This window comes from Oncorhynchus clarkii, chromosome 11, assembly GCF_045791955.1.
Source record: "Oncorhynchus clarkii lewisi isolate Uvic-CL-2024 chromosome 11, UVic_Ocla_1.0, whole genome shotgun sequence".
In the NCBI taxonomy this organism is placed as follows: Eukaryota; Metazoa; Chordata; class Actinopteri; order Salmoniformes; family Salmonidae; genus Oncorhynchus; species Oncorhynchus clarkii.
In genome coordinates, this window is record NC_092157.1 from 21,575,158 (window position 1) to 21,590,253 (window position 15,096).

Below are 15,096 nucleotides of genomic sequence, written 5' to 3' on the forward strand. Positions count from 1 at the left end.
CCACAACAGTGACCCCATGGTATGCTGGTCACACACACAGTGTCACAGGGGTTTCAGTAGATAGTGTCTGAGGTGATGCTAACAATGGAAACACGTGTGATTCCTTGTCTTTCTCTCTCTACCCATTTCTCTTCCATCTCTCTCTCTTTCCTTATCTTTATCTCCCTCTCTCACCATCTCCTAATTTCTCTCTCCTTTCGCTCTCTCTCTCTCACTCACTCACTCTCTCTCTCTCTCTCTCTCTCTCTCTCTCTCTCTCTCTCTCTCTCTCTCTCTCTCTTTCTCTCTCTCTCAATTCAATTCAATTCAATAGATTTATTGGCATGGCGAACATGTTAACATTGCCAAAGCAAGTGAAATAGATAATTAACAAAAGTGAAATAAACAATAAACATTAACAGTAAACATTACGCTCACAGAAGTTCCAAAAGAATAAAGACATTTCAAATGTCATATTATGTCAATATACAGTGTTGTAACGATGTGCAAATAGTTAAATTACAAAAGGGAAAATAAATAAACATAAATAAGGGTTTATTTACAATGATGTTTATCCTCATTGGTTGCTCTTTTCTTGAGGCAACAGGTCACAAATCTGCAGTGATGGCACACTGTGGTATTTGACCCAGTAGATATGGGAGTTAATCAAAATTGGGTTTGTTTTCAAATTATTTGTGGATCTGTGTATTCTGAGGGAAATATGTGTCTCTAGGTTAGGAAGTGCAGCTCAGTTTCCACCTCATATTGTGGGCAGTGTGCACATAGCCTGTCTTCTCTTGAGAGCCAGGTCTGCCTACGCCGGCCTTTCTCAATAGCAAGGTTATGCTGACTGAGTCTGTACATAGTCAAATCTTTCCTTAAGATTGCGTCAGTCACAGTGGTCAGGTTTTCTGCCACTGTGTACTCTCTGTTTAGGGCCAAATAGCAATCTAGTTTGCTCTGTTTTTCTCTCTCTCTTTTCCTCTCTCTGTCCTTCTTGCACTCCATCCCACTCCATCTCCCTGTCTGTCTGGGCCCCACAGGGCCTGCAGTCATGTTGGGGAAATACTACACCCTTATCTGACACATTGGGGCGGCAGGTAGCCTAGTGGTTAGAGTGTTGGACTAGTAACCGAAAGGTTGCAAGATCCCTGAGCTGACGAGGTAAAAATCTGTCGTTCTACCCCTGAGCAAGGCAGTTAACCCACTGTTCCTAGGCCATCATTGGAAATAAGAACTTGTTCTTAACTGACTAGCCTACTTAAATAAAGGTAAAAAATAAAATAAAATAAAAAGATAAAACATTCAATAACACTAACACGTTACTGTGACCTCTAGTTGGGGTCAACAGCAGAATGGACCACAACCTTCATAATGCACTTCACCTAACCCAGTCCAGTGGACAGCAATAGTAGTATCATCAATCTGCTTTGAGTCACAGGCCAATTAAAAACTATAGATCTCTTGGCCAATATCCTGTGTGTGGTTGTGTGTGTCTATTAGTAGCGTGGCTGGGTGAGGGAACATCTAGATGAGCTAGTGTGATCAGTATTGATCAGTGAGAGCTGAGGGCTAGTGATGAAGTGTGTGTGAGTCTGCGTTTACAGGCCAATAGATCGTCTACAGAGAAAAAGGAAGAAATTACACCAATTAATCAACAGGAGATTTCTATAGGTTACGCAATATGAAGCCACTATAAGAACATGTTTGTTGAAAGTTGTCTTTTTGATCACCCAGCATACAATGCTCTTATTGTACTGTATCAGGTCAAGGGCATTGTCATTACGGACCAATTCAGCGTGAAATTACATGTCATGTGTCATACATGTCAATCACATGTTAATTGACTCACAGAGCCAAACTCTACTAATTAATTTAAAGATACAATCGTTGATTTTATTCTTCAACCACGTTTACACTATTGTATCGCCATATTGGTCTATTTGTGATTTATTAACAGGAATTTCTATAGGGATTATAATGGGGAAATATAAGATCACTAAGGTTCACATTCAGTTTAGAGTGATTATCACATTATTTTGCATATTTATATATTTCCCCTTTCTGTAATACATATGATTTCATGTTCTGTTTTTGACACTCAAGGTCTGGGTTGATGGTCACTAGACTTGATACTGAATGTTATGGATTATTCTCATATCTGTTGATAGTGATTGATGCCAGACTGAAGGTACAAGGACCTAAGACACACTGATTATTCCATGTTGTGCTGTATTGATGACATTCTTTAGCAGCTGATAAAGTCATAGCCTTTTATTTGGGTTTCCTACAAGCCTCTCAGGTTAGTGTTTAAAGAACATTTGGTGATGTCGGAAACAAGAAACAAAAATATGTTAATTAACTTTGCAATTAAACACCATGTTTTTAACTTTATGGATTATGTTGGAATGTCATGTAATCACTCATTATTTTTTTATTTTTTTATACTCACTATTTACTACTCTTCCCACAGGTCTCTTAGGTAATGCTCTACTATTGGATGACACTGCCCTCTACTGACTTAAACGCAGAAGTACAACATTAATATGATCATTACAATAACCAAGTCTGTAACGTTTCCATTCATTTTCATTGCAGGTTATGGACACATTGTCCAAACTGTCCCACACCACGATTTCAGAACAAACCGGAATAAAGTAAGTTCTGACCAAGTGTTTATTCCAATTAAAAAATCTAATTGGGTTTTGTATTAGTTCATGTTTGGTGGCATGACATCGCTTTTCTTTCCAAAAGGGCTTTTCCTTCAGAGGAGAGTCTAGAAGAAGATGAGGACATCTATAACCACCTAGAAGACTTGATTGAGTAAGTCCACCTCTTGGCCTGTCTTACGGTCTCTTACTGGTCTACTCACAACTGTTTGTCCCTGGCTTCTTCTGGGATAACACAGCTGCTAAGCTAATTGGCTTAGTTGATGTAGGCTGTCAGAGATGGCCAGTGGCTCTACTCACACTTACACTGTCCCAGGCTTCTGGACAAACCCACACAGAAACACAAAGAGTCACAAACCCACACAGAAACACAAAGAGTCACAAACCCACACAGACACACAAAGAGTCCCAAACCCACACAGACAGACGCACAAAAAGTCACAACCCACACAGACACACAAAGAGTCCCAAACCCACACAGACACACAAAGAGTCACAAACCCACACAGACACACAAAGAGTCCCAAACCCACACAGACACACAAAGAGTCCCAAACCCACACAGACACACAAAGAGTCACAAACCCACACAGACACACAAAGAGTCCCAAACCCCCACAGACAGACACACAAAAGGTCACAATCCACACAGACACACAAAGAGTCCCAAACCCACACAGACACACAAAGAGTCACAAACCCACACAGACACACAAAGAGTCACAAACCCATACAGACACACAAAGAGTCACAAACCCACACAGACACACAAAGAGTCCCAAACCCACACAGACACACAAAGAGTCACAAACCCACACAGACACACAAAGAGTCACAATCACATGTGTATGACTGCGCGTAGGCTGATGATAACAACAGCAGTATAAATGTTACATTATTATAATGGTAACCCGTTTGTGTGTGTGACAGTGAGAAAGGTGTGGAGGACGAGGAGGATCTTTATGACTGTGTCTATGATGATGAAGATGGAGGAGAGATCTATGAAGATCTGATGAAGGCTGAAGCCGTCCGTCCTCCTCTGGTTAGTTCAAATCAAGTCAAATTGTTTTTGCCACATGCTTTGTAAACAACAGGTGTGGACTAACAGTGAGATGCTTACTTAAGGGTCTTTTTCCAACAATGCAGAGTAAATATAAAAATAGTGACACAAGGAATAAATACACAGTGATAACGAATAACAATCATGAGTAAAAATAACATGGCTATACAGGGAGTTCCAGTACTGAGTCAATGTGTATGGAGTTCTCTCTCTCTCTCTCTCTCTACTTCTCACTGCTTCTCTCCCTAATAATACTCAATGAGTAATATCAATTAACATGAGAACACAGTAAGAAATGAATGAGGCCAATAATGAAGTAGTGAGAATATTACTCTCGTTTTTACAACCAAATAGCATTGAAGTTGACTTTTAGATTTTCTGTGTGGTCTTTCTGTGATATATTTTTTATTTTTTCTTAGTGATACTTTAGTTGGGCCAGATTTTCTGGGTGTTGTCCTGGGGCTTTGTTGGGTTGGTAGCTGGCTGAGGGGACTCTTGGGGGTCACTTGTTTTTAAATGATTCTAACATTTGGTGGCTCTTTTTTGGATATTAATCAGAAGAGGGAATTGGCCTAATTCTGCTCTGCAGGTGTTGTTTGGAGTTGTCCTCTATACTCTGAGACTCTTACAGAACTCCACATGCAGAGTTTCAATTGGGTGTTTGTCTCATTTGTCAAATTCTTGCTTGGTAAGCGGACTCCACACTTCACTGCCATAAAGTGCAATTGGTTCTATTATTGATTCGAATATTTTGAGCCAGATCCAAATTGGTGTGTCTAATTTAATATATATTTGAATGGCATAGAAAGCCCTCCTTGATTTGACTTTCAGTTCATCCACGGCCAGCTTGAAGTCCCCTGTGGAGCTCTTTCTTTCTCCCAAGTTTGTGTAGGTGTGTGTTCTATATGAATCGAGCCCAGTAGAAAAGCTTCCCTGACATCTAGATCTTTTCTGCCGTAACATAATGTGTGTCTTTGCCCAAGTCTGACTGAACTGTTGCAGATGATCTAGTTGTTGCTGTAGCTCCTATTTTGTTGGTGACAGCAGTACCAGATCATTTGCGTACAGGAGGCATTTTATTCCTGTGTCTTTGAGACTGAGACCGGGGGCAGTTGATTGCTCAAGCTTTTTGTCCAATTCATTTATATAGATCTTAAATTGACTTGAGCTCAAGTTGTTTCCCTATTTAACTCCGCGTCCTTGGGAAAATACATCTGAATGTTGAATGTACGGCTGTTGAAGGAGGAGGACCAAGGTGCAGCGTGGTGAGCTTACATATTCTTTATTTATATGACGCAGACAAAAACAATACGACACCAAACCGTGCCGCTATAGTGCCCTAAAAAAAGTCAACTGCCCACAAAGACAGGTGGAAAAGGGGCTTCCTAAGTATTGTTCTCAAACAGAGACAACGATAGACAGCTGCCTCTGATTGAGAATCACACCCGGCCAAACACAAAGAAATAGAAAACATAGAGATAAAGAAACTAGAATGCCCACCCTAGTCACACCCTGGCCTAACCAAAATAGAGAATAAAAGCCTCTCTATGGCCATGTCGTGACAGACTGCACACTTGTTATTTGGGTACATAGATTTGTTGACATGTGTTTTTCCACCCACACCACTTTCAATGAATAACTCAACTCAAGTAAACCAAGCTTATATTTTGGGTTCTGATGCGGTACGACAGTTAAACTAAGCTCATGAGGCATTTATAAGTTATATTGTTCAAGAAGCAATAGGTATATATCATACATTTATAAGTCAAAAAAATGGATGTAGCAGGTATGGATTCTAGCTTTAAGGCTCTGCTTTGACAGCTGTGTGTGTGTGTGTGTGTGTGTGTGTGTGTTTGTGTGTGTGTGTGTGTGTGTGTGTGTGTGTGCGTGCGTGCGTGCTCGTTACAGAAGCAGGTAGAGACAGACATCAGGAGCTGCTGTCTGACAGAGATCAAGCAGACTGAGGAGAAGTATGCAGAGACTCTGGACTCCATAGAGAAGGTAAGGTGCTACAACCAAATACCCCCCTTCATACTGTATTCTCACAATCCTCTTCGTTCACTAACCATTCCGTTCATGACCTTATGAAAACCGTCCCTTATGTAGGCAGACACTATTTAAGATTAAGATTGTTCTGATAAATCACTTGTGTAGTGCAACAAGTCATTATTTGGCTGACCCAAATAGTTCCCGTAAACAGGCAGTAACTGCTTACCTACCTCTCCTGTTTAAGTGGAACCAACTTTTTTTCTTACGCTCTGTTTTTCACATCCAGTATTTTATGGCACCTCTTACGACATTCCTGTCCTCAGAGGAGATGAAGAAAGTGTTTGTCAACATTCCGGTAAGTTACAGGACAGAAACCCCAACCATCCACATGTAAATGGTACAGATAGAGATTGCAGTGACATTTTAGTCATTTAGCAGATGCTCTTATTCCAGATTTACTTACAGTCGGTGGATTTAACTTGCTATGTTGAGTAGTAAAAAAGCCAACACATATCACAGTTACCCTTCTCCAAAATATCAGCTAATACCTGTTGTCCCAAGCCCTATGGGTCTTCAGTGTTTGTTTGTCATGGACTGTTGTTGTGTTTCAGGACCTGGTTAAGGTTCACAAGAGTCTCATGGTGGAGATCCAAGACTCTGTCCGCCATAAAAGTGCTCAGAACATCTACCAGATCTTCATCCACTACAAAGAGAGGTACAATGCCACAGAACCATCCCACTGGGCACAGACGTCAGTTCATTGTCTATTTCTGATTTACATTTGGTTGTAAAATCATGAATTCAACGTGAAATCAACAACAACAAAAAAATCACATTGAATTTGTGTAAAAAGTTACATGAAAAAAATACGAAATTCCCAGTTTTCCGTGTTGAAAGAAACAGCGTTGATTGAACCAGCCTGGGTTTTCTGTCTCGTTCTCTCAATCTCTTGTTCTTTCGATCTTTCGATCTCTTGTTCTTCGTTCCTGGTTCTCTCTCGCTCTCTTTCGCTCTCTTTATTGGCATGGGAAACATATGTTTACAAATGAAATACACAATAAACAAAAATGAAATACACAAGGGAACATTAGTAAACAATAGACCCACAAAAGTTTCAAAGACATAGACATTTAAAATGTTATATTATTGGCTGTGTACAGTGTTGTAACAATGTGCAAGTAGTTGAAGTATGAAAGGGGAAATACATAAACAGATAAATATAGGCTGTTGGTGCTCCACTGGTTGCCCTTTTCTCATGGCAACGGGCCACACATCTTGCTGCTGTGACGGCACACTGAGTTATTTCGCCTAACAGATATGGGAGTTTATCAATGTTTGAGTTGTTTTCAAATTCTTTGTGGGTCTGTGTGACCTGTGGGAAATATGTGTCTCTAATGTGGTCATACATTTGGCAGGAGGTTAGGAAGTATTGCTCAGTTTCCACCTCATCAGTGAGCACCTAGCCGGTCTGCCTATGCCGGCCTCTCTCTGTATGTAGTCAATGATTTTCTTAATTGAGGGTCAGTCACAGTGGTCAGGTATTCTGCTACCGTGTACTCTCTGTTTAGGGCCAGATAGCTTTCCAGTTTGCTCTGTTTTTTGGTTGATTCTTTCCAGTGTATAGTTATCTTTTTGCTTTCTCATAATTTGGTTGGGTCTAAATGTGTTTCTGTCCCGGGTATCTGTGGGGTCTGTTCGTGTTTGTGAACAGAGCCTCAGAACCAGCTGGCTGAGGGGACTCTTCTCTCTGTAGGTGATGGCTTTGTGGTAGAATGTGTGGGCATCGCTTCCTTTTAGGTGGTTGTAGAATTTAACAGCTCTTTTCTGGATTTTGATAACTAGTAGGTATAGTTGTAATTCTCCTCTGCATGCATTGTTTGGGGTTTTGCATTATACACAAAGTATATTTTTGCAGAATTCTGAAAGCAGAGTCTCAATTGACTGTTTGAATTCTTGGTTGGTGAGTGGACCCCAGACCCCACAACCATAGAGGGCAATGGGTTCGATAGCTTATTAAAGTTTTATCCTGATGAGTTTTATGTTCCTTTTGATGGCATAGAATAACCCTTCTTGCCTTGTCTCTTAGAGCATTCACAGCCTTGTGGAAGTTACCTGTGGCGCTGATGTTTAGGCCGAGGTAGGGTTAGGGTTAGGGACCATTATTTTAGTCTTACTGAGATTCACTGTCAGGGCCCAAGTCATGGCCCAAGCCCAAGTCTCTCTCTCTCTCAATTTATTTCACCTCAACAATACTGACTTTAATATACTGATATCTTTTCCAGATTGCTAATATATGGGAAATACTGTAGCCATGTAGAAACGGCCATCGTTGCTTTGGATGACATCTGCAAACACAGAGAGGACATCCGAATGAAGCTGGAGGTAAAGTCTGCATCAGTCTAAATCAGTGGTCAGATACAGCCATCTAGTGTTTACTATAGGTATTACAGGCCATGGCACACCAACTGCAATTATTATTATTTTTCTTTCAATTAATAAGTACTATATTTTTTTCTCTAAATTAATATGTTTTGTGTTATATTGCAGTGACAGTTCAAATACCATGCGGTATGATTTATTTATTGTGCTTGCCAGGAATGTGCAAAGAGAGCCAACTATGGAAAGTTTACACTGAGGGATCTGCTAGTGGTCCCCATGCAGCGGGTACTCAAGTATCATCTTCTTCTACAGGTAAGATATATATCTTCAGAGAGCTGAGAATTACTTACATTCAACTGTTACCTCAGTACCAGGGATAAAGCCATGTTTAAATCATACACTAGTCCTGGACGCCTCTGGATGTACAGTACCAGTCAAAAGTTTGGACACACCGACTCATTCCAGGGTTTTTCTTTATTTTTTACTTTTTTCTACATTGTAGAATAATAGTGAAGATATCAAAACTATGAAATAACACATATGAATTCATGTAGTAACCCCAAAAAAAGTGTTGAACAAATCTAAATATATTTTATATTTGAGATTCTTCAAAATAGCCACCCTTTGCCTTGATGACAGCTTTGCACACGCTTGGCATTCTCTCAACCAGCTTCATGAGGTAGTCACCTGGAATGCATTTCAATTAACATGAGTGCCTTGTTAATTTGTGGAATTTCTCTCCTTCTTAATGCGTTTGATGCCAGTCAGTTGTGTTGTGACAAGGTAGAGGCGGGATACAGAAGATAGCCCTATTTGGTAAAAGACCAAGTCCATATTATGGCAAGAACAGCTGAAATAAGAAAAGCGAAATGACGGTCCATCATTACTTTAAGACGTGAAGGTCAGTGAATGCGGAAAATGTCAAGAACTTTGAAAGTTTCTTCAACTATAGTTGCAAAAACCATCAAGTGCTATGATGAAATGTCTCTCATGAGGACCACCACAGGAAAGGAAGACCCAGAGTTACCTCTGCAGCAGTTCATTAGAGTTAAATGAACCTCAGATTGCAGCCCAAGTAAATGCTTCACAGAGTTCAAGTAACAGATACATCTCAACATCAACTGTTCAGAGACTGCGTGAATCAGGCCTTCATGGTCGAATTGCTGCAAAGAAACCACTAAGAAAGGACACCGATAAGAAGAAGAGCCTTGCTTGGGCCAAGAAACACAAGCAATGGACCTTCACCGGTGGAAATCTGTCTATTGGTCTGATGAGTCCAAATTTGAGATTTTTGGTTCCAACCGCTGTTTTTGTGAGACTTAGAGTAGGTGAATTGGTGATCTCTGCATGTGTGGTTCCCACCATGAAGCATGGAGGAGGAGGTGTGATGGTGTGAGGGTGCTTTGCTGATGACACTGTCCTTGATTTTTCTTGTTTTCAAGGCACACTTAACCAGCATCGCTACCACAGCATTCTGCAGTGATACGCCATCCCATCTGGTTTGCGCTTAGTGGGAGTATCATTTGTTTTTTGACAGGACAATGACCCAAAACATCTCCAGGCTGTTTAAGGGCTATTTGACCAAGAAGGAGAGTGATGGAGTGCTGCGTCAGATAACCTGGCCTTCACAATCACCTGACCTCAACTCAATTTAGATGGTTTGGGATGAGTTGGACTACGGAGTGAATTAAAAGCAGCCAACAAGTGCTCAGCATATGTGGGAACTCCTTCAAGACTTTCTGACTGTCGTAGTCATTCAGCACAAATATAATGGAGGAAAAAGAATAAGCAAGAGAGTGCCTGAAAGAGATAAGAAGAGGGATAGAGAGAAAAGTAGTGTGTGTGAATACCCTGATAAGGCATTACTGCAATCAGTCAGTCAGGCAGCCCTCTGGTCCTGACTCCTGCAGCTCTAACGTTATTCCTAGGCCACCACTGCATGGGCAGACATGTTAGCAGTCAGGGGCAAGGTGGAAAGGTGTGTGTGGTTGTGTACGCTCCTAGGGGGTTGACGTGTGACTGGCGGTCAGCTCCGAGCCGTCTTCTCTTTCTCTCCCTTCCTCCCTGTCGGTGCAATCCATTCCACTCCATAGGACAGGAGGCACTGTTGCGTAAGAGAGAGCCAGTCAGAGCTGTCTGTCTGTCAGGGCTGTGTGTGTGTGTGTGTGTCTGTTTGTCTGTTTGTTTCAGGCTAGAAGGGCTGCATGTGGACCCTGGGGACCTGGCCTGGCCTGTGCCAATCCCCGATCCACTCCAATGGAGGGAACACGCTCCCGGGGTAGTGGGAGGAAGGGAGTGAGAGAGGGAAGTGAGGGAGGGAGGGGAGGAAGAGGTGGGAGGAAAGAGTGGAGGTGAGTGCTTAGATCAGGGATGAGAGGTAAGGAGGATGGAGGGCAGGTAGGTCTTTCTCTCTGTTCCCTCTGTAATTATTTCATAGTGGCCCCCACCAGTCCCCAACTCACTATAACCAGAATCCATCAATATGCCAGTCGTGTCAGAACCCTCTTTCTTTTTCTGTCTCTCTATCACTCTTTCCTTTCTTCCCATTTCTCTATTTATTCCGAACTCACTATAACTGGAAGCCATCAATAAGCCTGTACTATCTGGTCATCGCTCTCTCTCTCTCCTTTTCTCTCGCTCTCTCGCTCTCTCTCTCTCTCTCTCTCTCTCTCTCTCTCTCTCTTCTCCCTCTCTTGCTACCCCCTCCCCACCTCTCCCATGGGCTCACTGTGTAGGTGTGTGTTAGGAGCAGAGAATGAAAAATAGGGTCCTGTCGCATTGCTTGTGATAATAATTCCCAGGTTCAGCTTGAGTGATAGCTGGGATTTGAGGTGTTCTAGGCAGACACATACGGCCCAGCGGGAGGGGGCTGGGGCAAAGGGGCTGGGGGCGAGGGAGCTGGGGTGAGGGGGCTGGTGCGAGGTGGCTGGGGGCGAGGGAGCTGGGGTGAGGGGGCTGGGGCGGGAGGACTGGGGTGAGGGGACTGGGGGCGAGGGATCTGGGGCGAGGGGACTGGGGCGAGGGGAAGGAGAGGGGAAGGAAGCCATTTATCTGGGCTGGGCTAGGATGTGTGTGTGTGTGAAGGATATGCATGGTAACCTTCCTTATCCTCCACAACACAGACAAACGGCTTAGATGTCTTGTTTACTCGCCAGCTACAGGAAAGCAATTTCAGCCCACACACAAGATACACGCAAGATAAGCATATACATACAGAGAACGCAGGAATTCACGCACGAATGCACACACACACACACAGCAATTTATTTTATTTTATTACTGGTTTCTTTCGTCATATCCCACCTTTTTATTTCATATCTAGGATTATGATGTTGGTTGGGATTTACTTTCCAGGTGTGTGTGTATGTATGTGTGTATGTGTGTGTGTGTGTGTTTGTATAGAAGTGTGTGTACAGTATGTGTGTGATTGTGCACAGCAACAGTAACTTGTCTGTGTGTGTGACATGAAAATAGAAATCAACGATCGCTTCGTTTTTGTTTGTCCTTGTTTGTTTTTCTAGCCCTGAAGTCGCAGTCCAAATGAAACAACATCCCTTGATAAGCACAGCTCATTTCTAACATGGTAGAACCTTGGTTGACACTGTTTGTCTATAATTTTGAGCTGTAGTTGAAGTGTCAGGCAGAGAGAGATGGCCTAATGCCTACCTGTCATCTCTATTTTTCCTACTTCTCTCAGGGCTCTGTGTGGCTAATTAGCTAGCTGGTGAAAACAGAGAGCATAAAATAGCACTGTGTTTTGTTTTGATCCAATTACAGGAATTAGTGAAACACACTCACGATGCGGCTGACAAGAGCAATTTGCGGCTGGCGCTGGATGCCATGAAGGTAAGTGTTATACGACGCCCTCGCATCACATCAGGAATGAAAGAGTAATTGGGGTGCCAGGTCTGTGTCTGATGTTATGACTCTCCTCACCTCAATCGCACGCACCACATACACATTCAAACGCATGCACACACACACACACACACACACACACACACACACACACACACACACACACACACACACACACACACTCACATCTACATAGTTACAGTTCCCACTTGTTCCTATTTTGATGCATTACAACCTGTAATTTAAATACATTTTTATTTGGATTTCATGTAATGGACATACACAGAATAGTCCAAATTGGTGAAGTGAAATAAAAAAAATAACAATAAAATTCTAAAAAATGAAAAAACGGAAAGTGGTGCGTGCATATGTATTCACCCCCTTTGCTATGAAACCCTAAATAAGATCCGGAACTTTGAACATCCCCGGAGCACCATTAAATCCATTATTAAAAAATGTAAAGAATATGGCACCACAACAAACCTGCCAAAAGAGGGCCACCCACCAAAACTCATGGACCGGGCAAGGAGGGCATTAATCAGAGAGGCAACAAAGAGACCAAAGATAACCCTGAAGGAGCTGCAAAGCTCCACAGCGGAGATTGGAGTATCTGTCCATAGGACCACTTTAAGCTGTATACTCCACAGGGCTGGGCTTTACAGAAGAGTGGCCAGAAAAAAAGCCATTGCTTAAAGTGTTCACCAAAAGGCATGTGGGAGACTCCCCAAACATATGGAAGAAGGTACTCTGGTCAGATGAGACTGAAACTGAGCATTTTGGCCATCAAGATAAATGCTATGTCTGGCGCAAACCCAACACCTCACATCACCCCGAGAACACCATCCCCACAGTGAAGCATGGTGGTGGCAGCATCAACTGTGGGGATGTTTTTCATCGGCAGGAACTGGGAAACTGGTCCGATTGAAGTAATGATGGATGGCGCTAAATACAGGGAAATTCTTGAGGGAAACCTGTTTCAGTCTTCCAGAGATTTGAGACTGGGAAAGAGGTTCACCTTCCAGCAGGACAATGATCCTAAGCATACTGCTAAAGCAACACTCAAGTGGTTTATGGGGAAACATTTAAAAGTCTTGGAATGGCCTAGTCAAAGCCCAGACCTCAATCCAATTGAGAATCTGTGGTATGACTTAAAGATTGCTGTACACTTTCGGAACCCATCCAACTTGAAGTAGCTGGAGCAGTTTTGACTTGAAGAATTTGCAAAAATCCCAGTTGCTAGATGTGCCAAGCTTATATAAACATAGCCCAAGAGACTTGCAGCTGTAATTGCTGCAAAAGGTGTCTCTACAAAAATATTTTGCATCTTCAACGTGGTAGGCATGTTGTGTAAATCAAATGATACAAACACCCAAAAAGTAAATTTGAATTCCAGGTTGTAAGGCAATGAAATAGGAAAAATGCCAAGGGGGGTGAATACTTTAACAAGCCACTGTAGGCACACATGTTTTGCAGGCGCACACAGGCACACCAGCTAACACTTGCAACGTAAGTGAGTAGTCTTCATCTATCAACAGAGTTATACACCAGACTGCAGGCTATTAAATACTGATGCAAGCTTTCAATAAAAAGGAGAACATGTCTTTAGGAACTCAAAATGTCTCTATTTACTGTATAGTTACGTATTTATTACTGTAGACACTGAGGGTACAACACATGAGGAATAACTGTTCTATCCATGAGATAGACTGACCAGGTGAATCCAGTTGAAAGCCATGATCCCTCATTAATGTCACTTGTTAAATCCACTTCAATCAGTGTAGATGAAGGGGAGGAGACAAGTTAAAGAAGGATTTTTAAGCCTCGAGACATGGATTGTTCAACGGACTTTCTACCTTTTCGTGCTGCTGCTCCAGTTTCAACTGTTCTGCGGCTATGGAACCCTGGCCTGTTCACCGGACGTGCTACCTTGTCCCAGACCTTCTGTTTTCAACCCTCTCTCTCCCTCTCCCTCGCTCTCTATCTCTCTCCCTCCTTCCCTCTCTGTCTCCCTCTCTCTCTCTCTCTCTCTCTCTCTCTCTCTCTCTCTCTCTCTCTCTCTCTCCCTCAACCTCCTTCCCTCTCTGTCTCCCTCTCTACCACACCTGCTGTTTCGACCTCTGAATGCTCGCCTATGAAAAGCCAACTGACATTTACTCCTGAGGTGCTGACCTGTTGCACCATCTACAACCACTGTGATTATGATTTCACCCTGCCGGTCATCTATGAACGTTTGAACATCTTGAAGAACGATCTGGCCTTAATGGCCATGTACTCTTATAATCTCCACCCAGCACAGCCAGAAGAGGACTGGCCACCCCTCAGAGCCTGGTTCCTCTCTAGGTTTCTTCCTAGGTTCCTGCCTTTCAAGGGAGTTTTTCCTAGCCACCGTGCTTCTGCATTGCTTGCTGTTTGGGGTTTTAGGCTGGAGTTCTGTATAAGCACTTTGTGACATATGCTTTGTAAAAAGGAATTTATAAATACATTTGATTGATTGATGGATGGATTATGTATGTGTGCCATTCAGAGGGTCATTGGGCAAGACAAAAGATTTCAGTGCTTTTGAACAGGGTATTAGAAGGTGCCAGTTTTCCATGTGTATCAAGAATGGCCCACCACCCAAAGGACATCAAGCCAACTTGACACAAATGTGGGAAGCATTGGCATCAACATGGGCCAGCATCCCTGTGGAACGCATTCGACACCTTGTCCATGTCCAGACGAATTGAGGCTGTTCTATGTTTAGTTACACTTTTATTACTGTATATATTTCGTTATGTACTAACTAAATATATACAGTAATTAATACATAACTAAATATATACAGTAATTAATACATAACTAAATATATAGAGTCATTATGTTTTGATTACTAATATATTTAGTGATGTATTAATTACTGTATATATTTAGTTATGTATTAATTACTGTATATATTTAGTTATGTATTAATTACTGTGTATATGTATTTATGTATTAATTACTGTATATATTTAGTTATGTATTAATTACTGTATATATTTAGTTATGTATTAATTACTGTATATATTTAGTTATGTATTAATTACTGTATATATTTAGTTATGTATTAATTACTGTATATATTTAGTTATGTATGTATTCATGTATATGTTTAGTGAAGTATTTATTACTGTATATATGTAG

At 41.9% G+C, this 15,096-nt stretch overlaps 1 protein-coding gene across 1 annotated transcript in view; it reads left to right on the plus strand.

Moving 5' to 3' along the window:
* The window catches only part of LOC139420358 (guanine nucleotide exchange factor VAV3), a 118,921-nt gene that overhangs the window by 54,632 nt on the left and 49,193 nt on the right, over positions 1 to 15,096 (plus strand). Inside the window, exons 3-11 of the mRNA XM_071170371.1 lie at positions 2,578 to 2,636; positions 2,734 to 2,802; positions 3,579 to 3,690; positions 5,617 to 5,709; positions 5,984 to 6,052; positions 6,309 to 6,412; positions 7,980 to 8,079; positions 8,293 to 8,388; positions 11,854 to 11,922. Of these exons, the coding sequence (XP_071026472.1) occupies positions 2,578 to 2,636; positions 2,734 to 2,802; positions 3,579 to 3,690; positions 5,617 to 5,709; positions 5,984 to 6,052; positions 6,309 to 6,412; positions 7,980 to 8,079; positions 8,293 to 8,388; positions 11,854 to 11,922 (771 nt within the window). The remainder of the gene's footprint in view (positions 1 to 2,577; positions 2,637 to 2,733; positions 2,803 to 3,578; positions 3,691 to 5,616; positions 5,710 to 5,983; positions 6,053 to 6,308; positions 6,413 to 7,979; positions 8,080 to 8,292; positions 8,389 to 11,853; positions 11,923 to 15,096) is intronic.